Source organism: Hyperolius riggenbachi, chromosome 3 (assembly GCF_040937935.1).
Source record: "Hyperolius riggenbachi isolate aHypRig1 chromosome 3, aHypRig1.pri, whole genome shotgun sequence".
In the NCBI taxonomy this organism is placed as follows: domain Eukaryota; kingdom Metazoa; phylum Chordata; class Amphibia; order Anura; family Hyperoliidae; genus Hyperolius; species Hyperolius riggenbachi.
The window spans coordinates 440693259-440719603 of record NC_090648.1 but is presented as its reverse complement, the minus strand read 5'-3'; the positions used below and the strand labels follow the sequence as shown (position 1 = coordinate 440719603).

General features: G+C 39.7%; 2 protein-coding genes across 6 annotated transcripts in view; both read left to right on the top strand.

The window, feature by feature from the left end:
- LOC137564200 (protocadherin gamma-C5-like) overlaps positions 1 to 26345 on the top strand; it is a 669033-nt gene that overhangs the window by 71336 nt on the left and 571352 nt on the right. The window contains exon 1 of one of the 5 annotated variants that reach the window (XM_068277756.1): positions 18832 to 21205. The exons of the other annotated variants lie outside the window; for them this stretch is intronic. Coding sequence (XP_068133857.1) covers positions 18869 to 21205 — 2337 coding nt within the window. The 5' untranslated portion in view covers positions 18832 to 18868. Of the gene's footprint in view, positions 1 to 18831; positions 21206 to 26345 lie in introns of those variants that run through there. 5 annotated transcript variants of the gene reach the window in all.
- On the top strand, positions 9114 to 18755 carry LOC137560782 (protocadherin gamma-B4-like). Its single transcript, XM_068271924.1, has 2 exons — positions 9114 to 11628; positions 18543 to 18755. The coding sequence occupies exons 1-2, from the start codon at positions 9220 to 9222 to the stop codon at positions 18753 to 18755; spliced, it is 2622 nt and encodes an 873-aa protein (XP_068128025.1). The 5' UTR covers positions 9114 to 9219.

The window sequence follows — 26345 nt, the reverse complement described above, 5'->3', positions numbered from 1 at the left end:
AGAGTCTAGTGGCCGTGAGAATATGAGTTATTAATCTCATGGTATATTTTTTGACTTTAGGGATAGGTTTACCTAATAGCATATATATAGGATCCATGGGAATGTGTATACCTGTTACTTTTAAGATCAGAGTCTGAATATCTATCCATAGAGGTTGAATCGCTGGGCAAGACCAGAAGATATGCTCCAGGGAACCTATGTGGCCACACTCCCTCCAACAGGTGTTAGACACATCATGATAAATTTTAGCTAATACTTCAGGAGTTCTATACCATCTGAATAATATTTTATAGATATTTTCTTTCACTTGTGTGCACATAGAAGTGTGTTTAGCGTTTTCCCAGATAGAGGACCAGTCTTCTAGACTTATAGTTTGGTTCAGAGCTTGTTCCCATTTTGTCATATATGAGTGGTTAGGTTTTGCAGAACCGGATTTATCAAGAAGCAAGACATAAATTGCTGATATAAGGCCTTTTTGATGCCCTTTATAATCACATAGACGTTCAAATGGGGTGTAAGTAGGTATAGGGTTGTTGTCCTTGGAAAGGGATTTCAAAAAATGATAAATTTGATTGTATTCCATAGTGAGCTTAGCTGTGAATCGTACTTTCTCCTCTATTGCTTCTTTAGTTACAATTTTTCCTGTTCGTATGTCAGTCCAATTGCTAAATTTAGTATATTGAAGGGTGAACCATCTGCCCATAAAATCCTCTGCCATACCTGGGATAAAGGCTGGATTTCCTAGTATAGGGTAAAGTGGGGATAAGGGGGATCTAAGGTTGGCAGTTTTTGCGGTTGCCCGCCATATTTGCAGAGTGAATTTAATAGTAGGGAGTAATTGAGCAGTAGGGATCTTTGGCGGGGTCTGGGGCCAGATTAGAGCTGGTAATGATATTGGGAAAATACTCATTGCTTCAATAAAGCCCCATTTAGTGAATGTTTTGAGATCAGACCATTCAGAAAGTTGTCTTAAATGTGCTGCTTGGTAGTATAGTTTTAAGTTGGGTAATCCCAGACCTCCTTGTTCCCTGGATGCCATTAAAATAGTGGATTTAATTCTGGGTTTGGAGTTATTCCAAACAAATTTTAAGAAAGCACGTTGTAATATTTTAAACTGTAAGGGTGGTACTTGAATGGGGAGGGTCTCAAATAAATACAGTAATCGTGGCAGGACATTCATTTTGAGGGAGTATATTCTGCCAATCCATGATATTTTATATGCCGTCCATTTGTGTAGGTCTGAGAGTATAGATTGGATCAGGGATGGATAGTTTGCTTTATATAATGTAGAATAAGTTTGAGTCAGGTGAATACCCAGGTATTTGATAGCATGTGTCTTCCAGTTATAATGAAAAGTGTTTTGTAGGGTGTCAAGTAGGTTTTGTGGGATCTTGATAGGTAGTGCCTCAGTTTTTTCCTGATTGAGTTTAAAGCCTGAGATGGACTCAAAGTTCCGTAGTATAGTATGTAGGACAGGAAGTGTAGTGAGCGGCTGAGTCAGGGTTAGGAGGATGTCATCCGCGAAAAGCGAAATTTTATAATCTCGAGTTCCTTGCCTAACGCCCACAATATCCGGGTTCTGTCGTATTGCACAAGCGAGTGGTTCTATACTGAGGGCGAATAATAAAGGGGAGAGGGGACATCCTTGCCGTGTACCATTGAGGATAGGGAAGGGTGTTGGGGACGCAAAGGGTAATTTTACTGAGGTGGATGGAGAGGAATAGAGGAATCGTATTAGAGTTAGAAAGGGTCCATCGAACCCCTGATGTTCCATAACTCTGAAGAGGAATGGCCAAGATAGTCTGTCAAAAGCCTTCTCTGCATCTAAACTCAGAAGCAGAGAAGGCTCTTTAGATCTATTCATTAGTTCTATCAAATTAATTGCCTTCCTTGTATTATCTCCTGCTTGGCGGCCCATTATAAAACCAACCTGGTCATTATTGATTAGGGATGTGAGGATTGGATTTAAGCGATTAGCTAGAACTTTAGTGATTATTTTAAGATCCGCATTAAGAAGTGATATTGGGCGGTAGCTTTGTGGAAGTTGTGGGTCCTTCCCTTCCTTAGGGATCATGGTGAATAGGGAGCTTAAAAATGAGTTGGGGGCAATTTTCCCTTCCATAAGTGTGTTAGCCAAGAGGGTCAGATAGGGAGCTAAGATGAATTTAAACTTTTTGTAGTAGGAATATGGTAGGCCATCAGGGCCAGGGGCCTTGGAAGAAGGTAAGAATTTGATTACATCTAGGACTTCTTTAGTTGTTATAGGGGAATTTAGAAGCTGGACGTTATCTTCGTTAATTTTGGTAAAGGTAGTTGATTTAGGAACTCGTCTATTTTAAGTATATGTGTGGGGTGGTGGAGTGGTTGGGGGAGGTTATAGAGTTGCTGATAGTATTCTGTGAAGATTTGGGCAACTTTTTGAGGATGGAAATGTGTGGTTCCTTGAGGGTCTTTAATGGAGTAAATGAGTTGTTGGGATGATTTTGGATTTAATTTTCTAGCGAGAATGGTGTGGGGTTTATTGCCTCTTTCAAAAAAGAGTTGTCTGGTCCATCTCAAGCTTTTTTCTAACTGTGTGGATTGGAGGGCTTGAATGTCTTGTTTTATAGTGTGTAAAGTGGTGTAGTGCGTCTGGGAGGGATCATCTTTATAAAGGTTTTGTGCTTGTTTAAGTTTTGAGTGAAGAGTTAAGAGTTTGAATGACGCTGCTTTTTTACGTTTAGTAGCTTCCGAGATGAATAGTCCCCTGATAAAAGCTTTATGAGCTTCCCAGAGAGTCCCTACCGAGGAAACAGAGCCCTTATTTATGTCAAAGTAGGATTGCAGATCATTTGTTAGTCTTGAAAAAAGTTCCTTATCTTGTAATAGAGTTTCATTTAACCGCCAAAAATTCGGTTTATGACTATGGGAGAATAGGTCAATCTCAACAGTAACAGCTTGATGGTCCGACCATGCGATTGGTTGTATTTCAGCTTCCTTCAATAAAGGTAATATAGAGGCTGTTGAAAACAGGTAGTCTAGTCTGGAGTGGGATGCATGTGGTGGAGAGAAGAAGGTATATTCTATAGAGGTGGGATTGGATATCCGCCACAGGTCTAATAGTCTATATTGTCTCAGTAGTGTTCTGAATTTACGAGAATTACGATTGTGGGTGGATGTAGTGGTCTTGTTAGGAGGGATATATCGGTCTTTTATGTCAGAGAAAGCTAGGTTAAAATCTCCCCCTATCAGTAGAGTGCCCTTAGTGATTTTAAATAGTTTCCTAAGAAAGGTTGTTAGAAACGATATTTGGTCCTGATTGGGGACGTATACGTTAGCCAAAGTGATAGGTTTACCTAATAAGGAACCAATTAGGATTAGATAACGCCCTTTGGGGTCTGCGACAGTCGTAGAGATCTGTAGAGGGAGTGTTTTTTTATAGAGTATGGCTACCCCTGCTTTCTTTTTGGGACCTGAGGCTAAACACACCTCAGAATATAGTTTGTTATAGAGACGAGGCGGATCTTTTTTGCATATATGAGTCTCTTGTATGAATGCTAAATCGATATTTAGTCTTCGTAAATCTTTAAACAGAGAGAACCTCTTCTGAGGTGTGTTTAGTCCCTTGGTGTTTAAGGTCAGAAAGTTAACCATTATCAAAGATGATGTGAGCGTTTGTATATATTCTTAAGACAGACCCAATAGACCTAAAAACGATACCTAATATAGATGGAGAAGTAACAATAATAAGAAAAGCAAAACTAAAAACATTTATAATAATCTGAACATTAATCTGGCGGAACATGCCACTGTTATTACAGTGGTCTGTTGTAGGGGCAACATAAAACTGTTGCCTATATGGAGACCTCCCCAAGTTGGTCACTCGTAGAAACGAATGATCAAATTGAGGAAAGGTCCCCCGGAGGTACATGAGGAGTCTCAGGAGAAGGCAAATAACAATCAACATAGTAAACAGAATGTGGTATATTAGTGAGAGAAACCGGTCTCCACCGCCAGCTTTGGGAGTGTATTCAGTTCGCTTCTATGGTTAAGAGGCAGTTAATCGAATAAAGCTTAATGGTTATAGAGGGGGAGAACAGATAGGCTGGATGTGTGAAGTGGGCGTGCAGTTTGAGGGCAATATCCTGTCTCCGTAGGAGACGCAGAAAGTTATGTTGAGGCCCATGCTCAGGTTCCAGATGGTTGGTCTTCCATATTATCAGCTCTGTCAGGATAGGTAATACTGCGGATCGGACCTTTCGACCATTCTGAGACATGTCGCATCTTCCGTGGGGGTGATGACATAGGTGACGAGCGGGACGCAGATGTAGAAGTGTTAGGGAGTTTAAGTCCCATTTGTTTAAGAAATAAAGGTGCATCGTCAAAATCAGATAAAGTGAGGGTCAGGCCCTGTTTGTTTACAATCAGTCGGAAAGGAAAACCCCATTTGTATGGGATATTGGCATCCCTGAGTAGCTGCGTAACTGGTCTAAGAGCTCTGCGTTTAGCCAGTGTTATTAATGATAGATCGTTGTATATAGCAATATCGTCTCCTTTAAATGAGATGGTGGTTGTATTTCTAAGAGCTCTAAACAGGGCGTCTTTGGCCTCATAGTAGTGCAGTTTCGCGATAATGTCTTTGGGTCTTGAAGTACCAGGGCGCCGTTCACCTAAAGATCTGTGGGCTCTATCAATCCTCCACATTTCTTCTGGCATATCAGGCAGAATAGTATGGAACAGTTCTTTCAAGTGGGTCACAATGTGTTCACTTTTTAAGGACATGGATACCCCTTTAATGCGTACATTTTGTCTCCGCTCTCTGTTTTCCATGTCTTCCTGTGCTGTGCGTATTGATTTTATGTCAGACTGCATGAGTTGCTGCTCCTCAGCTAGGTCAGCTTGTTTAACAGTTAGAGCATCCATCTTGTCTTCTAATGCCTGAGTGCGCTCCCCCAGCCCTGATATGTCTGCCCGGAGCTCTTGTACAGCAGATAGAATAACATTTTGTAGGGAGTCATGGAGGCTGTGGTAGTGTCTGTTTAATGTTTGCTCCAGCAGGTCTGCTGTGAGGAGCTGCGTGTTCCCCCCTGCACTTGCCTGGTCAGAGAGCTGAGAGTCCTGTAGAGCTGCGTGGCCGGCGCCATCTTGGCTGGGAGGGGGGCGCAGAAACTTTTCCATGGTGCCCGCTGTAGAGGTGTTTCTCTGGGCCCCTTTGCCTGTCATAGGCTGCGGAGAAGGATGCGGAGGTCGTCCCGTGCAAAGCCGCCCGTTTGTGAGGTTGGGTAAGCGGAGGGAATCGCTGCTGGCGGCGGTGGAATACGGAGCTCCTCTCCTATGCGGCCATCTCCCGCGGCTCGCGCATGCGCCTTAGTGCCTTCCTATTTCATATGTTGCTTAGACTTTGCTTTATGCCCTACAAAATCTTGGGTAGAGTTGCATTTTATCATCAGGCATTAAAGTAAGATGCTAGGCAAAATACAAAAATATTTGTTTTTCATAATGTTATATGCAGCTGAATTACTGTATTGTGGTTGACAGATGGGATTCCATAAATCCCTATTAAACTGGTGAAGTATGCTTTCAGAACTGAACTTCCTGTCTTGAGGTGACAAGCAATAGTACTGAAAAGTCTCCTCCATGAAGATTTTTCACTGCTGATACCTTGTCAAAGTGTGTTGCTTTCAGGGGTGAGATGGATATTCAGGATTATTTACTCATTTTGCATGTATATCTTGGCAGATTATCTCCTCAGCCTGCCTATATACATTACTGAAAGCAGTAATGCATACTTGCAGTTTGTTGTTCCAAATGACAAATGCGTGTGTTTTTCCAATGGCAGTACCTCAAATGCAATTCAATGACACCATTCACCTGCGTACGTAATGCACAATGTGTGCTATTAAAACACACGGCATGAACAATTTGGGGTGCATTTTATCATACACATCGTTAGCTACAAAGCAGTGGCCATGAATTTTGATAATCAGTGGCCACTGAAATCCTTTATCGTAGTCACACATGTTAAAATTTCTCTGTTTGATTTTACCCCATTTCAATAAAAATGCAAAAATCGAGATTTTGATCAAAGTTTTTTACTTTGATCAATAAATTTGATTGAAATTGTAATTTTTCTTGGTTAAAATTGATTGGAAAGGTTGGAAAAATCAGATCAACGTTGTCAGAAATTGAATGGTGTGTGGTGGGTTGTATGAAAGTCATTTGACCTAATAAAAGTTTACATTCAAGAAGGTGACACATTAGATAGAATGTATCACTGTAATAAATGTAGCGTTGTTGATTAAAATGAATAAGGAATATATTTGTGAATCAAAGGTACATTTTCTAAGGTTGTTTGTGTTGTGTGCCCTTATACATAGCAGTGATGGCAAAGAGCACCCCATACGCATTTATAAATTAAAATGTTTATATTGTTACATCTAATTTATATATTTTATTTGATCGTTTTTGTTGTGATTGTGTTAAAATTGAACATATGTGTGTGGTACATTGGATAAAACAGTAAATCAAAGATCAAAATTGTCAAGTTGAAAAAAAAATTGTAATGTGTGTGGCCACCATTAGACAATGTTTACAGTGGTGTGTTGCAGTGTGGAGTAATGGCAGTTTTGTATCATGGCTTGCTGCACTGCAATGCACCACCTATATGACATTTACAGTGGGGTGGTGGGTGCATAATGGTGTGTGGCATCGTAGCACACTGCATGCAGTGCATTTTTGCAAAACGTGCATATTAGCAGTAACAAGGAACCATACTTATCATTGAATGTATGCTTCACTGTTTGTGACACAATGCGTGGATAACATGCAGCACTGTTTTCCTGATCCATTGCATTGCGTTCCCACTGTCACAGGGAATCCATGTAATGGCCACAATGAACCTCGCTTTAAAATTCTCCCATACCACCCTGAATAACATCAGTTGGAGGGAGTGCAGAGAAAATTGTTAGTATTGTGACTGACTTGTTAGAAAAAAGGGAAAAGGAACAAACAAAAAAAGAGTATTAAAGGACCACTATCATGAAATCTTAAAATTTAAAATACACATAAATACATGCAAATAAAAAGTACGTTTCTTCCAGAGTAAAATGAGCCTTAAATTACTTGTCTCCTATACTGCTGTTACTTACAGTAGGTAGTAGAAATCTGACAGAACTTACAGGTTTTGGACTAGCCCATCTCCTAATGGGGGATTCTCATGGTTTTTGTTTAGTTTCAAAAGCACTTAGTGAATGGCAGTTGCTCTCACCAACTGCTATAAAAGTGTGCAGCGAGCAGGGACGCTGACCAGCATCATTGTATAATCCTTTTCAGGGAATGTCTTTATAAAGAACTAGCAGACCTAAGCCCATTTAACAACGGGCTCTAGGCCATCCCTCATAACCCCCCTCCACTCCTGCCCATGTCCGCCGCCAACGGCCGCACGTCAGCAACACCACATCCACACACGCCCGCCCCCTGGCCCCGTCCTCCTCCTGTCCCAACAGCCGCCTGTGCTGCACATATGCAGTGCCGCAAAAGCACAGACACAGGGACAGGAGGGGACACAGAGACACATGCAAATTATTATAGAGGATATAATGCTTGCTGAGAATCCCCCAATGAAGAAATCTGACAGAACCTGTTGGTTCTGTCAGATTTCTACTACCAGACTTCTACTAAGTGACAGCAACATAGGAGAAAAATAATTTACGGCTCATTTTACTCTGGAAGAAACTGGAAGAAACATACTTCTTGTTTGTTTGTATTTACATGTATTTTAAAGTTAAAAATTTTCACGATAGTGGTCCTTTAATCAATAATGGAAAGCAAAGACTTCTCACAGGCAAAAAAACTTCGCGGGGGGTGTAAATTAGGGCTAACAAATCACTGTACAATTAACAGTAAAAGAAAATGTAATATTTTATATGTTTTGATCCACCTGAAATATCTAATTCTAGATTTATTTATTTTAGTATTTATATAGCGCTGACATATTACGCAGCACTGTACAGAGTATGTTGTCTTGTCACTAACTGTCCCTCGGAGGAGCTCACAATCCCTACCATAGTCATATGTTTATGTATGTATCGTGTAGTGCATAGGGCCAATTTTAGGGGGAAGCCAATTAACTTATCTGTATGTTATTGGGATGTGGAAGGAAACTGGAGTGCCCGGAGGAAACCCACGCAGACACAGGGGAGAACATACAAACTCCTTGCAGATATTGACCTGGCTGGGATTTTAAGCGGGGCCCACCTCTGCAAGGCGAGAGCACTAACCACTACGCCACTGTGCTGCCCTAATACATTTATTAAAGAATAGTTACTCATAATCTGTAAAAATGTATAGGTTTAAAGGGAACCTGAGGTGAGAGGGCTGTTGAGGCCGACATGCTTTTTTTCTTTTAAACAATGCACATTGCCTAGCTATCCTGCTGTACCTCTCCCCTTAATACCTTTAGTCATAGACCATGAACAAGCATTCACATCATATGTTTCTAACTGAAGACTGACTAGATTAGCCCCATGCTTGTTTCAGGTGTGTGATTCAGGCACTACTGCAGCCAAAGACATCAACAGGACTGCCAGGCAACTGGTATTGTTTACAAGGGAATACATAGGCAGCCTTCATATTTATATCACTACAGTTTCCGTTTAAGACTGTAGATATAAACAGTAAGTTTCATGTCATAAGTTCAAACTTGTAGCACAGTTCCATGCAGATTAAAATATTTAGAATCTGTAGAAACTAAATTATGCCGTGTGACTGTAAATCATGTAAATATATGTTATTTTTTTTTTTTACTGTATTAATGTTTTCTATAGTTTAGTTATATGAATTGTATTATTGAATTTGATAGTAAATTTAAATTACACATAATTTAGGAGAATAAATCTAAAAGACTTACAAAGTAGCTGAAGAAGATTAATTAGCTTGTCATATCAAAAGTTAGCATGAAAGTATTATAAACAGTGTTATGTTTATATACATATTTTAACCTGGTTAGCTGCAATTCCTCTTTTTGAACTCTAAGTGTCACCATTGTACTACAAGATTGAGAATTTTAGCTGAAAATAATCTCACACTACAGAGCTCTGTATATAGCCTTAAAGCCTTGCTTTTTACTGTGCACCCTGCTGCATGATTTTCCTGAATCCTTTCAACGAGAAACATATTGGATTTTGCATTTGGATATTACAAAGCTACATCCTCTACTGGATTTATTTAAGAAGAATATAAATGGTCTGCCTATTAGATATGAAAGATAACGCAAGATGCAGCCAAAAACACTGGGTCATCGCATGGCAAGTATTCTTTTATTGTAATTTGTTTTTCTTTAGCCTTGTTTGTTGCCAGCTACAGTACTCCATACCTGAGGAATTAAGAGAAGGCTCTGTAGTTGGCAATGTGGCAAAGGATCTTGGATTAGATGCAAAGGAATTAGCTCTCAGAAAATTTCAGATTGTCTCTCAAGCAAAAAAGCAATATTTTAGTGTTCAGTTTCAAAATGGAAACCTACTTGTTTCAGATAGAATTGATAGGGAAACACTATGTGGCAGTAAGCAAAGCTGCTTTTTAAACCTTGAGGCTGTCATGGAAAATCCCCTTAATTTTTACACAATTACTATTGACATCCAGGATATAAATGATAATTCCCCCATTTTCTCAACCAGTCATTTTGATATTGAAGTAAGTGAACTAACATCGCCTGGAGCACGATTTGCGTTAGGGAATGCAATTGATCCTGATTTAGGTACTAATGCTGTAGCCCATTATTCACTCAATGATGTAACATTTTTTAGCTTGGGAGAAAGAAATACAAAAGATGGAATTTGGTACCCTGAGCTTGTCTTGGAAAACTCGTTGGATAGAGAAAAGCAAAGTTTTTATGAACTAGTTCTATCCGCCTCTGATGGAGGGAGGCCACCAAAAACGGGAACTGCCCTTATAAAAATTACAGTACAAGATGTTAATGATAATTTTCCAGTTTTTTCTAAAGATACATATCAAATTAGTTTGAAGGAGAACGTACCTGTTGGCTTTCTGGTTGTACATTTAAATGCAACTGATATGGATGAGGGCTCTAATGCTTTTATAACCTACGCGTTCAGTCATATGTCTAAAAATGAACTTTTTAGTATCGATCCCTTAAATGGTGATATCAAGGTAACAGGAGATTTAGACTATGAGGCAGCAGAATCTTATGAAATTACTGTGGAAGCTAAAGATGGTGGTGGACATGTTGGTCGTTGCAAGATATCAATACAAGTGATTGATGTGAATGATAACGTCCCTGAAATCATGGTGACATCCCTTTCTACTACAATTCAAGAAGACTCACCTGTTGGAACTGTCATTGCACTAATTAATGTTCGGGATTTGGATTCTGGAATAAATGGCGAGGTTGTGTGTCAAATCTCCAATACTCTACCATTTCAACTAATACCATCATCAAGTAGTTATTATAAACTTGTATCTGCAGCAATGATAGATCGGGAACAAAACTCGGAGTATAATATCACAATTTACTGCTCTGACAATGGCTCACCTCAGTTGTGCAGCAATAAAACCATTCAGTTGGCAGTCTCTGATGTAAATGATAATCCACCTGTTTTTGATAAAAATATGTATACTGTCTATATTGTAGAAAATAATCAACCAGGAACCTCAGTACATAAGGTCCATGCTATAGACCTTGATCATGAGGATAATGGAAAAGTAACTTACAGCATTTTACAGAGCTATATTGAGGAAATTCCAGTATCATCATATGTTTCCATGAATTCTATAACTGGGGTTCTTTATGCTCAGAGATCATTTGACTTTGAACAATTACGAGAATTTCACTTTCAAGTGATGGCTAAAGACAGTGGTTCTCCTTCGCAGAGTAGTAATGTCACAGTGAGGATATGCATCATCGATAAGAATGACAATTTTCCTAAAATTCTTTATCCATCCCCAGAGACCACAGAATCTGGTTTACTTGAATTTATACCTCACTCTGCTGAGAAAGGGTATCTAGTGACCAAAGTGATTGCTGTTGATGCTGATTCTGGACATAACGCCTGGCTCTCTTATCATCTACTGCAAATTCTTGATTCATCTTTGTTCATCATTGGTCAACACACTGGTGAAATCAGGCTAGGAAGAGACCTACCAGACGTGGATCCTTTGAGGCAAAAACTTGTAGTTATGGTGAAAGATAATGGAGTCCCATCTCTGTCTTCTACAGTCACGGTGAGCTTGGTTGTTGCAGAAAACTTTCAGCAGGTTGTTCCAGAGATAAAACGTCAACCTAATCATTCTGAAACTTCGACCAATGCTACATTCTACCTAGTAATAGCTATAGCACTCATTTCATTATTGTTTATTGTTACTGTGATTATCATAGTCATTTTTAAATGCAGAAAAATGACCAGCCCGACAAATATTAGAACTCTTGGTAGAGACGTGTATCCTCAGTTCACTCTGGGGTGTCCTTCTGAGATCAGTGACACAAGTTTACCCTTCCCATTCTCCTATGATGTGTGTGTGACTCTTGACTCAAAGCAAAATGAAATTGCCTATCTGAAGCCAGTTCAGAATGTTCCCACAGAAAATCTCATAGACACAGGGGATTCAGAAGTTGCAAGTGATCACATACAAAAGGTAAGAGAATACGTAGATTTCATGTAAATTTTCTACTTCAAGCGGAACTTGTAGATAACTTAATTATGACATTTTCTTTTTTTACATGATATGTATTTATAATAAATAATTTAGTTAATGTTTACCCACTGTAATATCTGATTTCTGCCTGGTTTACGTTCTTACAGTTATCATTGATTCTTGCATGTTTACTGCTGGTAAGGTGAATCACTGTGGGATGTTTTTTCCCTCCATGAAGTGAGCAGCGCTATTGGGCAGAAGGCTGTGTGACATCATTGCCTAGGATAAAAATCAAAGGGAGGATGGGGCTCCATATAAATATACAGCAATATATAGATATAAGAAGCTTTTCTTATAGTGAAATTAGGATTAAGGTAAAAATGCGGATTTATAATAGTTTTATACATCTTAATGTATGTCATTACGTATCCTCTTTAAGTTCAAAAACAATAAAGGCTACCATGTTTTGTTTTGCCTTTTGAAGAAATAATGCAAGGATGTCTTTCTCATCCTATGGTTTTGGAACTATGAAACTATGTCTCTTTCCCAGAACAAGTAAACAGATCAGGTGTCGTGCATCCCAGGTCAATTCACCGGCTTCACACTCATTTTAGGTCTGTCATTCTTTCCAATCATTGAAACCAAAACACAAGAAGGACCAAAAAAGTCAAGCTCCATATTCTTCTCACTCAAAGTTTGTTAATTTTCCAGCACCAGAAATGTCTTGATTGTTATATATTGGTAATACGATGCACATTTTTGTTTTGGCTATTTATATGCTCTTCATTTTGTCAGGACTGTGATAATAATAAGCTCTTATAAAGTTTCATAGGTTGACTTTACAAGGTACCTGTTTACCTTTGTTCAGGGTTTCTGGTAAGAGACTAAAAGCTAATGTATGCCCAGTCAGTGAAAGGGAAAAGTCTATGTGACCTTTGTATAATATCTTGCTGCATTTTGGCCTTTGAAGCCTGATGAAGACATCATCTATTTCTTACAGCAGTGTTGTTTTTGGCCCAATAATAGATTCTGTATGTTTGCAAGGAACTTTTCTAAACAACATTTCAGGCTCATTGCACTCCTTTGCCACTGAGTTCAATGTATTTTATTATATATAATTACACATTTGTTAAAATAATAATATATTTGTGTAAACATGTAAATCATAAATTTGTGTAAAGTGTAAGAATGTGAAAGTGGTGACTCTCTAATGGCTAGTCTTTAAATAATTTCTGCACACATTTGTACAAGACTCAATATAACATTTTAATGAAACTTTGTATGCATATAGTATGATGTGATTGTTTGCTTTGCATTTGTTTTTGAGGCTTCATATGTTTCACACTATTCTCTTTTATCAGAATACAATGTTTATTTAGATTAAACTGTAAACGTATCCCTTAACCACTTCGCCACTGAGGGGTTTTACCCCCTGACCACCAGAGCAATTTTCACCTTTCAGCGCTCCTTCCATTCATTCGTCTATAACTTTATTATTACTTATCGCAATGAAATGAACTATATCTTGTTTTTTTCGCCACCAATTAGGCTTTCTTTAGGTGGGACATTATGCCAAGAATTATTTTTTTCTAAATGTGTTTTAATGGGAAAATAGGAAAAATGTGGGGAAAAAAATAATTATTTTTCAGTTTTCGGCCATTATAGTTTTTAAATAATGCATGCTACTGTAATTAAAACCCATGAAACGTATTTGCCCTTTTGTCCCGGTTATAAAACCATTTAAATTATGTCCCTATCACAATGTTTGGCGCCAATATTTTATTTGGAAATAAAGGTGCATTTTTTTCAGTTTTGCGTCCATCCCTAATTACAAGCCCATAGTTTATAAAGTAACAGTGTTATACCCTCTTGACATAAATATTTAAAAAGTTCAGTCCCTAAGGTAACTATTTATGTATTTTTTTTAATTGTAAATTTTTTAATTTTTTTTTAATTACAAAAAAAAAAAAAAATGGGGAGTGTGGGAGGTAATGAGTTAATTTTATGTGTAAAAGTCATTTATTTGTATGTGAAAAATGTGTAGGGTGTAGTTTACTATTTGGCCACAAGATGGCCACAGTAACTTTTTGTTTTAATGCGACCTCCAAGCTTCCTTCCGGAAGCTTGGAGGAAGAATAAGGAGGCTGGACACGTGAGTTTTTTCTCACAATGATCGCGCTGCCCATAGGAGAGCAGCTGATCATTGCGGGGCTTAGATCAACGAACGGGAATGGATTTTCCCGTTCATTGATCTCTGGGCGAGCGGGCGGCGGCGGTTTTACTAGCGGCGGGCGGCGTGTTTACGAGCGGGAGCGCGGGCAGCGTCGGGAACGCGGAAAGTACGTGTTTCTCCGTCCCTGGTTTTTAAAGGATGGAAAAAGGGGCGGAGAAATACGTACGCGCGGGGGTAAAGTGGTTAAAGATAACCTAAAGTAAAAAAAAAATGAGATGAACTCACCTGGGACTTCCCTCAGCCCCCTGCAGCTGATCGGTGCCCTCGCAGCTCCGCTCCGATGCCTCTGCACCCGCCGGCGAACACTTCTGGTTTGGCCGTCACCAGCCGACAGGCATGGGAACGCGAGTGATTGTTCGCGTTCCCAGCCTGTATATCGCCCCCTATGCTGCTATTGCGGCCTCCTGGCCGCAATAGCAGCATAGGGGGCAATATACAGGCTGGGAAAGTGAACAATCACTCGCGTTCCCATGCCTGTCAGCCGGTGACGGCGAAACCGGAAGTCGTCGCCGGCGGGTCCAGAAGCATCGGACCGGAGCTGCGAGGGCAAGAGGTAAGAGGAATATAGAGACTGCAATATTCATTTCCTTTTAAACAATACCAGTTGCCTGGCAGTGCAAATGTTGTCATTATTTTGTCAGAAACACCTGATCTGCATTCTTGTTTAGGGTCTATGGCTTAAAGTATTAGAGGCAGTGGATAATCAGGAAAGCCAGACAATGGCCTCAATTCTGGTAGCTATGTGAGGTAAATATTGTTTTGTAGGTAAAATACCTTGTGAGGTATTTTCCTTTTTTATAGCAATTCTGAAAGATTTTTCTCCATTTCTGAACAGGAGGTAAAACATGAGTTACAACTTTAGGTAAATGCATAAAGTGAGGTGAAACATGAAATATTTCAGTGGTAAGCATGCAGAAAATAAATAATAGTGGTCTTTAGTAGTCTTTAATTGTCTTCCATAAGTTAGGTGTATTTGATTATGTAGCAACCTATGGAAAGTATATTTATAGGCATCCCTTATAAAAAAAATAATCCAGTAAATATTTAAAGTTTTATTTCTACTATTCTTTTCTATTACACAGCCTGAATAGGAACGACACTAAAACAGCAATAGGAACTCCACTAAAAACTGCAAAATGCATACATATTGACTTTACCTCCAGGTACAGGCAGGTCTTAAACTGATTGGTAAATGATGTGCTAACATTCCCCCTAATTTCCATGAGAATAGCTATTTTCAGTAAAATAAATGCAAATTATTTCATACATTACCTCATAAGCTACCTCATGAGGTAAAACATGACTAAAACCTAGTAGATGTCTTATCTTTCTGAACTTCAGATAGAGTTGTGTTTTAAAGTGATATAGTACATATATGATAGTATCCTTAAAATGGGGTTCTGATCACTAACACAATTTAGACCTATTTAGCATGTCACTGGCAAGGTACTTCCATAGTTGACAATGCAGCAACTAGTCTCCATTCATAGCAACTAGTTTATATCACTGGCAAAATGTATTTAAGTTGAAATGCTACAAATATCTTGGAAAGCTGTCCTAAAGTGTAAACATAAAATCAATTTTCTCAGCAAAGGCAACAGAGGTTACAAAGTATTTTCATGAGTAAATACTTAAAAACTGACCTTCGGGGACATCCAGTCGAAAACCGCCCAAAGCTCTTTCTTCCCTTTACCAAGCAATTCTCCCTGAATCCTCATCTATGGTGGCTATGCTACTTCTCAAATGGTAGAGGGACATCCCTAGCCTTGATACAGAGGAGTGGGAAGATACCCTTACTTACTCTATCAAAGCACACATTTTGGCTAGGAACAAACATATTATGCTTAAAGTGTTGCATAGAGCGTACTATTCCACAGCTAGGCTGACAAGGTTTCAGGAGGGTGCCTTTTAGGCATGTAACAAGTGTGGCCAGTTGGGCGCTGGATTCTTTCATGTCTTATGGTCATGTCTGAACCTATCTGAATATTGGTTACATACTTGGGTTAAAAAAGCTCTCCCAGGATTTGTGATCCTTTTGGGTCTGGAAAATGCTCTTCTAGGTGTTGTCAATGATACTATAGAAAAGGAACCTAAACATCTTTTATTCAAAAAACTGTTTTTTATGCAGTCAGTATCATCCGTTTGAAGTGGAATAGTAGCGCCCCCCTCCCCCTTTATCTGATGGGCTGGCTTATATAAGGCGGGAACTGCCAATACTAAAAGCAGTCTATGATAATTGGGGAGCATACAAAAAGTTTGATAAAGTATGGCCCAAATGACTTGATATTCAGGGTATAGACCTTGACTAGTAGAGACATTGCTATTTCTTGATGTTGGTGGCCTTAACTATGTATAACTACTAAACCTTGTTGGCTGGCGGTCGAGCTCTGGTTCTGCGCCAATGTTGTGGTGTTTTCTGGTTTATATATGTATTGTTGCGCTGGCCAGTTGGTCAGGAGCTGTTGTTGTAATTAATATGCAAAATCTTAAGTAATTTTGTCTTTCAAAAATAACGGACTTTCAGTGCCACAAAATTCAGGTTTTGTTAGTTGTTTGTGACCCTCTTCTGCAAAACAGTGATGGCAGTTTTCAGAGTTCATTAGGGCTGCTGGAAGATGGCATAATAGGCAGCTGGGAGGTGTCTCGTACAAATTACCAGTAGATGTGGTTTGAGAGGTATTGTGCCTGTACTATGCCCGTAAGCCACACTATCACAGAGGAGATGGTTTAAGAGGAGAGGGGAGTGCCAACTAGTGTTGGGCGAACACCTGGATGTTCGGGTTCGGGTCCGTTCGCCGAACATGGGCCAGATGTTCGGCATGTTCGGCCCAAACCCCGAACTCCTCGAACATCCCGCTTTTGGGGGCCCTATGGGGTCGCAGGCATAAGGGGGGAGCATGCCCCGGTCGCGGGGGGGGGGGGGGAGCGGAAATTCCCCCCACCCCCTCCGCTAGCGCTCCCCCCTCTGCCCGCTTCCCCATACAAACATTTTCTGTAAAGTTCAATAGTACCTTCAGTGGCTGGCCTGGCTGGCACTGTGGTGTGAGTGAGGAGGAGGAGGAGTCCGAGTAGGACGCGTTGAGGCCGGGCAGTGGGCGGTTCAGCGGTAGTACCCTTGTGGTACTTCCGCCCTTTCTCTGACCTCACGTCCTCTGCATACGAGGGTACGCGTCACGCGTACACTCGTATGCGTCATCACATAGAGGACGTGAGGTCAGAGAAAGGGCGGAAGTACCACAAGGGTACTACCGCTGAACCGCCCGCTGCCCGGCCTCAACGCGTCCTACTCGGACTCCTCCTCCTCCTCACTCACACCACAGTGCCAGCCAGGCCAGCCACTGAAGGTACTATTGAACTTTACGGAAAATTTTTGTATGGGGAAGCGGGCAGGGGGGGGGGGGGAGCGCTAGCGGAGGGGGTGGGGGGAATTTCCGACACCCCCCCCCCCGAGACCGGGGCATGCTCCCCCCTTATGCCTGCGACCCCATGGGGGGCAGTATTCGGCCGAACAGGGCCCTGTTCGGCCGAACAGGGGCCCTGTTTGGCCTGTTCGGCTGGGCATTGAGCTGTTCGGGCGAACCCGAACTAAAAAGGCCGAACACCATGAGGTGTTCGGCCGAACTCGAACATCACCCGAACAGGGTGATGTTCTGCAGAACCCGAACAGTGGCGAACACTGTTCGCCCAACACTAGTGCCAACCACAGAATTCACAGTGCCAAACACAGTATAAAATCTTCAAGAACTGCCACCATGCTTTTCTGTTGTTTATCACAAATGTCAACTACGGCTGCATTGGAAGAGAAGGAAGGGGCCAGCCATAACAAATTTTATTCTGGCTCCATTCAAGCTTGGAAATAGTTTAAATTCACTTTAGGCACAAATACACTTTGGTTTTCATTAGTGAACATATTCTACATTGTATACTTTTCTTTATGACTTACTGTGTGATTTAAATACACATATTTCCCAACTTAAATGGGTCAAAAGTTAGCAAGCATTTCTTTTTGTGAATGATGAACTTGTATGTCAAGACTGACATTTTGAAAGTCTGTGTGATTGTGCATGTGTGTGTGTGCTGAGAGATTAATTAAGGTGAAATAGGGCCGAAGGGAAGGTAGTAGATTTGGCTCCCTTTTATGGTCCTTATGATAATCTGAGGTAGAGAGGAGTTAGTGAAGGTGACAGCTGGGCCCCTCAACAACCATTAGTCCCCAGGCACCTGCCTAGGTTGCCTGGTAGATGATCCTGTTCTGCATGTGTGTGTGTTTGTGTTGGAAACAATATAACAATGTCTGTTTTATATGTAACTCATTGTGAAGCATTTCATATGTCTATACTTGCTTGTCACAGCCAACCATGACTGCATTTTCCTCAACCCAACTTCAAATTCTGTTTTAACAAAAACTATATGGTGTAGCAGGAAGGGTATTACTTTACATAATCTCATACTTTTTTTTTAAATAGAAATTTTAAAATTTTGAACAAATGTCGAAGACTGATGTGGCCGATACATTTTTAAACTTTAACATGTCCTTTGTTACATAACATATGTAACAGAACAGATTCAGTGAAACATGTGTTGATTGGTTTACATCCTCAAAGTTAATTAGCATATCACTGAGATAGGGAAATAGTTTTAATAAACTGAATGTAATTCTGTTTTCTAAAAAGGGTTGCAGTTCCAAATAATACCAGTAAGTGCCACTGTTGCATCATATAAAGAATTTGCAACTGAGTATATGATGATTCTAGATACCAATAGTCAGTCTGCAGAGCTGCACGAGGAAACAGAAGACGGGATTTTAGCTATTTCTGTTGCAATTGGAAATCTTTCCTTGGAGAAGGATTCTAGCAAAACAATATTACATTTGAATTTTCATACATCTTCCTAAGAAGAACTTCATGCAAGATTTACCATCTTTACAAATCAACTGAAAATTGTTTATACTGGAAAAAAATGAGAATGATTTGGAAAGAAGCATTTTTTATAATATGTTTCACAATTATGCATGCTTGTGCTCAGCTTCACTATACAATACCTGAGGAGATGAAACAAGGCTCTGCAATAGGAAACTTAGCTACAGATCTCGGATTAAATGCAAAGGAACTGGCATTCAGGAATTTCCATGTAATCTCACAAGGTAATATACAATATTTTCAAGTAAACTTGGAAACTGGTGATTTATATATTATAGAAAGAATAGATAGAGAAAGTCTGTGTGGCTTCAAGAAGACATGTTTAATCAGCTTTGAAGCTGTGATTGAGAATCCTTTGAATTTATATACAATTAAAGTGGAAATACAGGATGTAAATGACAATGTTCCGAATTTTTTGAAAGACAGATTTGACATAGTGATCAGTGAGTCAGCAGTACCTGGAGTCAGGCTTGCTTTAGGACATGCTCAGGATCCAGATCTTGGCACAAATTCTGTGCAGAGTTACAGGATCAGTGACAATGCCTTCTTCACATTGGGAGAAAAAATTACAGGTGGGGTTAAATATCCAGAACTTATTTTAGAAAAACCGCTGGACAGAGAAAAACAAAAGAGCCATGAACTAATTCTGGCTGCACTGGATGGCGGACAACCACCTAAAACGGGTACTGCTTTTATTAAAGTTTCAGTTCGTGATGTTAATGACAACTTTCCAAAGTTCAAAGAGGACAATTACCATATACGTTTAAGTGAAGATGTACCTGTTGGCTTTCTGCTTGTTCAGTTAAATGCTGTTGACGAAGATGAGGGAAACAATGCAAAAATAACATATTCTTTTGGAAATGTCCCTGAAGATGTACAGCAGATGTTTAAAGTAGACCCCATGAATGGAAGTATTACGGTTGCAGGAAACTTAGATTATGAAACAACAGAAGAGTACAAACTAACAGTAGAAGCAGAAGATGGTGGTGGCCTTGTAGCTCATTGCAAGATATCAATACAAATTGTTGATGTTAATGACAATGCGCCTGAAATAAAAATGACATCTTTCTCAACCACTGTTCCAGAAGATTCACCACTTGGGACAGTCATAGCCCTCATAAATGTCCGTGATTTAGATACTGGAGATAATGGTGAAGCCTTTTGTCATATTTCTGAGAAAATTCCATTTCAGTTAGTGTCCTCTTCTCCTAACTATTATAAAATAGAAACTGCAGCCAATTTGGATAGAGAACACATTTCAGAGTACAACATCACCATTTCAGCAACAGATAAAGGAACACCTCAACTATCTTCCAACATTACTATACAAATCATCATCTCAGATGTCAACGACAATCCTCCTGTTTTTGAAAAAAACAACTATATCATATACCTTTCAGAAAATAATCAGCCAGGGATATCAATACATAAGTTTTTTTGCTCAGACATCGATCTTAATGAGAATGCAAAAGTCACATTCAACATTCTAAACAGCAATATTGAAGATATTCCAGTTTCATCCTATATTTCCATAAACTCAATTTCTGGAGTTCTTTATGCACAACGGTCCTTTGATTATGAACAGTTACGAGACTTTCAGTTTCAGGTGATGGCAAAAGATGCTGGATCTCCACCTTTGAGCTGTAATGTCACAGTGAGGATATGTATTGTTGATAGGAATGATAATGCTCCAAAAATCCTCTACCCATCTTTAGATACTGAAGATTCAACATTATTTGAATTTATTCCTCATTCTGCTGAAAAGGGTTATCTAGTGACCAAAGTGATTGCAATAGATGCAGATTCTGGACACAATGCCTGGCTTTCCTATCATTTATTACAAACTGTTGACCAATCTTTATTTATAATAGGACAACAAACTGGTGAAATCAGTATTGGAAGAGACCTTCCAGACCTGGAGTCTTTAAGACAAAAAATAGTGGTCCTGGTGAAAGATAATGGTGTTCCATCTTTGTCCTCTACAGTTACAGTAAACTTGGTAATTGCAGAAAACTTTCAGCAAGTTGTACCGGAAATAAAACGTCAACCCAGGAATTCTGATACTTCATCTAACCTAACGTTCTACTTAGTGGTTTCAATTGCATTTATCTCTATCTTATTTATTATAACTGTGATAGCTGTAGTCATTTTTAAGTTCAGAAAAACAAGCACTCCAACTGCCTTTGGATCATATAACAGAAATGTGTACCCTCAGTTTACCCTGGGATGTCCATCTGAGTTCAGTGACACAAGTTTACCTTTTCCATTCTCCTATGATGTGTGTGTGACTCTCGACTCAAAGCAGAATGAAATCGCCTATCTGAAACAAGTCCAGAGTGTCCCTACAGACAATCTTATTGATACAAATGATTCAGTAGATGTAAATCAACAAGCAAATGGGATTGAAGAAGCTAATGGCTTACAGGTAAGAGATGCATACATATAGGTATGACTTTCTTTTGATGGATAACACAGTCAAGCATAACTAAAACCTTTTATATAGCACACTAGCTACCAAAAGTGAGCTTTAAAGAGAATCCAATGAGTATTTGTTAGATCTTAATAGGACCGTATTTCCTGGGTCACGGCTTAGCTTCTCATTGGAGGAAGCTTATGGAGGCAGGGAGCTAGTGGACACAGGCGGGGGAGCCCTGTAATAGATGAGGTGGGGAACGGTGCTGATTGACCATATGCAGGTAAACACAAGGCTTGCAAAAAGCAGATTGTCGCTAGCCTGGTGCTATTTTTAAGGGGGGGCAGCAGAGTCCGGGGGGACTGGAGGTGGCAATAGAAGGACACAGAGGCCTGTTATTATGCACAGAACATGCCTCTGTGTCATATGAAGATTTAAAAAAAATACTGTACATCTTGTGTTCTCTTTAAGAAAAATAAAAGTTCACAGTACCTACAAAAATGTGTCCTGCATGAATAATTATGTAATAATAATATTCTTTTTGACATACTGACATACTGTAGATTTACTACATCAGATTACATTTTTTCCTGAAAAGGATTATAATGACATGGGGCTCTAGGCAAGACAGCAATTTTTGCCCCTCCTGATTATCAGCTGGCATTTTTAGTAAGATTTCATGGGAGCTAGCACCCCACCAGGCCCTTAGACTCTCTCCAGGCCCTAGGCAACTACCTAGGTTTGCCTTGTGTATGATTCAGCTCTGCATTTTTCAGTTATTTTAACATTCTAGAATATACTAATTTACTTCCTGTTTCAGCAAGTGTGTTCTGACAGATTACGACTCATGCACATGGTCAACTACAGATATGGAAAATGTTTCTTTAGGTGACAGTTTCAGAACGATCAAATGATAATTGCATAAACACACTGTTGAGCCCTCTGCTGAACAGCACTCTCTTTTCAGTGGCTCAGTGTATGTTTATATGTGTGTTAAGTGTGTGTGGGATGGTTAGCTGGGAAAATGCAACAGTGTTTATGCAAGAGTGTGTAGGTGGTGGCAAACCAATATTTATGCTAGACTATTATCTGGTCACAGTTTTCATGGGTAGGAAAAAATGTGTGTGTACAATGCTTTAGTCTGGACAATTGTTTCACTTTTGCTTCAGTATTCTTTGCACCTGTATTGACAAATTAGCACCTATGCTTCCCTTAAAATTTATGTACTGTATCTGCTCCTTAGTTTCCTGTCTGGTTTAGCTACTCTAATCCACTTTCTGCAAATATCAGTCCTTATCCGTTGTAGTAAAGTGTTTCATTGTTAAATCAATATGCAATGATAAAGAAAATATTTAGCAATATAATGTTAAAAACAAAAAGTTACAAGTTAGGTGTTCTCCCTTATTTTCCTATGCTTTGGCTAATTGCATAAACAATGGAGGTACTAAATATAGTAGCTAGCTGAATCAGGATCTAACTGTGCAATATAATGCTCCTTCTCTCAAGACCTCATCTAATAATGCTACTCTGCTCTCTTTCATGGGTCCCTGTCATACAGTCATGAAGATCACTTATTAGGTTACACACGTCCCACACATACACCCCTCAGCTCAGGTGTCATTCTGTCTCCTAGATTTCGGTCTCCTTCCCAATTATGCCTTTTCCAGAACACTAGGTGGCACTCTGACCTCACCTAGAAAGTCCTGTGATGATGGCTGCATGGCATCTCCATTACAATACGTGGCACTCTGATCTCATGAGAGTTGGAGTTGCGAAAAGTAATCTTATGACTTTTACATCACACATTTGCCTTATTTGACATTATCTAAGGCACTCCCCTTTTAAAGCCTTGTAGTCTGCTCTTCCACTGAATAGGACTTTCCTTTCATTGAATAGATTGTCCCCAAGCATCAGTAAAGGGTAAACAGGAGATTTTGGTATCTGCAGGAATCAATTGTTTTTATGGTCCTCTCATTTTTGGAACCGAGCGTCCTTGTCTCCAGTAAATCCACTCCTTTTCCAAAGATTGCATGCCATTCCAAACTTTGAAGGAGAGCTGTAGTGAGAAGAATATGTAGGCTGCCATATTTATTTCCTTTTAAACAATACATGTTGCCTGGTAGCCCTGCTGATTTATTTGGCTGCAGTAGTGTCTGAATGACACCAGCTATTCTTGATCCGACAATTTTTAGAAACACCTGATCTGCATATGCCTGGCTAAAAGAATTAGAGGCAGATGATCAGCTATATATACAACTTGTATCGTTTAAAAGAAAATAAATATGGCAGCCTCCCTATCCCTCTCATTACAGTTGTCCTTTAACACAACAGTTTCTTTCCTGAAAAACAACAACAACAAAAAACATTTTTGATATCCTCCTCTCAGGATTGCACTTTGAGATGACCTCAACAGGATCAGGGCCTAACATTCAATATAATATCCAACATTCAATTTTATATCCAACAAACATTAAATAGTACTTTTTATAGAAAATTTGATTAGTTTATCCAATTCACCTACTTTCAATTTTAATAGAGAATCATTTGCTATTATTTTTTCCTTTATATTTCGAACAAAATGTTCATCAGCAAGACGTATTATGAGTGAGTTTTGAAAAATAATAGAGAGACAGACCATTGTCATTATGCTTTTCTGCTAATGTGGTTTTCAAATATGTTTTTTTTTCTAAAACTTCTAAACTATTTATGGTGAATTAGACAGTAAATATTTTTTTTTTTTCATATCTGCTCCCGAGGTTTTAAATTTAGGTTAGGTCACTTGCCCAGAGGTCTGTCTAGTATAATATACTTTGCATGCAAACCATATTGGAAGCTAAAGTACCTCCTAGTTTAATAAATGTTAGCACTTGTCTTGGATGCAGGGCATGCATTTTTCAGTCTGGCAGAGGCGGTGTATGCCTGTGCGATTAACCATTCAATTGCAACATGTGTTTAGGGATGCGCAGCCTTCCCCCCCCCCCCACCTTTCCTTAACTTAGTAAATATTTACACCTTTAAAAGAAAAAGAGGACTGAACGGAACAGAACACTTCCACCCTCCTTTGGTTTATTTGTTTGTCATTGCATAGCAACAGCAACATCCAATGACGGGGTACAGATCAGGATAAAGACACTCTTGCTCCTCTTTCAACCTATTGGCCACTGGTGAGAATAGGAGAGAGAGTGGTTGTCTCTCGCTTCTCACACTAGCTTACTGTGGTGGGTCATGGGCTTTATAATGTGCTCTATCAATAAGTGTAATCACCTGGGACAATGAACTAGTCCACTGTCTGTCTCAGTCAGTGTATAAAGGGGACGCTGTTTATAAGGTACATGAAAACAAACCACACACTGCACCGCAATAATATATACTCAGTGCATTCTTAAAATTGTTAACACAATCTTTCATGCTGTTGCGGCAAACTTTATTGCCTTGATAGTGTTCCTTAAAAAATTTTTTCCCGCACCAGAACTTTGTATCCTAGTATAACAAAACTGTGTATGTTCTTCACGGAATAGAAAATGCCAGGTGTGTGTGTGTGTGTGTGTGTGTGTATGGTTGTTTGGGGGAGTTGGGGTGTTTCAAACTTGGCTACTTAGCAGCAGACTATTTCTAATGCATGCAGGTTTCAGGATTATTATTTGCGTTCTCTGATGTTTTCCTAACATCTTCATCCCAGAGGAACCTTAATAAATACTGGGCCTGATCCAATTCACTTTTTCTTTTACGTTTTCTCCTAGGAGATATATTTTCATCTTCTGTTAAAAATAACTTTTTTGCACTCTGCAGTTGAAAAAGTACCAAAAATAGGTGAAAAACTACTGTCAAAATTATTCTGAGTCATTTTTTTCTTGCTGTGGTTTAAGAGGCATTTTATTGATAAGTTACGAACGTATAACCTAGGAGAAAACTCAAAAAGTGAATTGGATCGGGGCCACTGTCAAGTCTCATAAACTACTCAGGCACAGAAATAGGCATATCAATTTGAATCGAGGTGTTTATTTTGTTTGAAACTGTTAAGATATTCTAGATGGGTATTTACTGTATTTTAAAAATCACCAACAGTTTAACTGAAAATGGTGGAAATGTTTTCTTCCTAGTTTGCAGGGAGGGATTTTATCAGTTTCTTATTTAGCTTTTCTATCTGTTTCTATTATGTATACAATATTTCTTTTTATTAAAATATAAAAATAGTTTATCTTGAAACAATTTACATTTTATTTTGTTTATATTAAAAGTAAATTTTTAAATGAAAACCGTGCAATATATCTATCAGAAAAGACACAAAGATTTATCAGTATTAACTGTATTTTTTAAGTTTAGAAACCCATCAATTAAATATAAAACTAATTTTATAGGTGGGATAATAGAGACAATATTGCATTCTGAATTTGACTTTACACTAACAGTCTCACATATGTTAATACAGGGAAGTCTTATATTCCTGGAATAGCTTATCATACTAATAATACTATTTCATTTGCAAATTCACTTAGTGCCAGGCTTAAAACTCTTAACCACTTGAGGACCCACCCTTTACCCCCCCTTAAGGACCAGCGTTATTTTTTGTGATCTGTGCTGGGTGGGCTCTGCAGCCCCCAGCACAGATCAGGTTTCATGCAGAGCGATCAGATCGCCCCCCTTTTTTCCCCCCTATGGGGATGGTGTGCAGGGGGGGTCTGATCGCTCTGGTGGGCAGGCTTGTTGCGGGGGGGGGGCACCTCAAAGCCCCCCTCCGTGGCGAAATTCCCCCCTCCCTCTCCTACCTGCTCATCCCCGGTGATCGGGGCTGCACAGGACGCTATCCGTCCTGTGCAGCCAGTGACAGGACGTCCCCTGTCACATGGCGGCGATCCCCGGCCGCTGATTGGCCGGGGATCGCCGATCTGCCTTACGGCGCTGCTGCGCAGCAGCGCCGTACAATATAAACAAAGCGGATTATTTCCGCTTGTGTTTATCGGCGGCCCGCAGGCTATTCACGGAGCCCCCCGCCGTGAATTGACAGGAAGCAGCTGGCGACGCAGTACTGCGTCGCTGGTCCTGCAGCTGCCACTTTGCCGACGCACGGTATAAGCGTGCGGTCGGCAAGTGGTTAATAAGGATGCCAAATGTCGTGTTGTTGCCAAGGGCTTCTGACATTTTGCTTTTATTC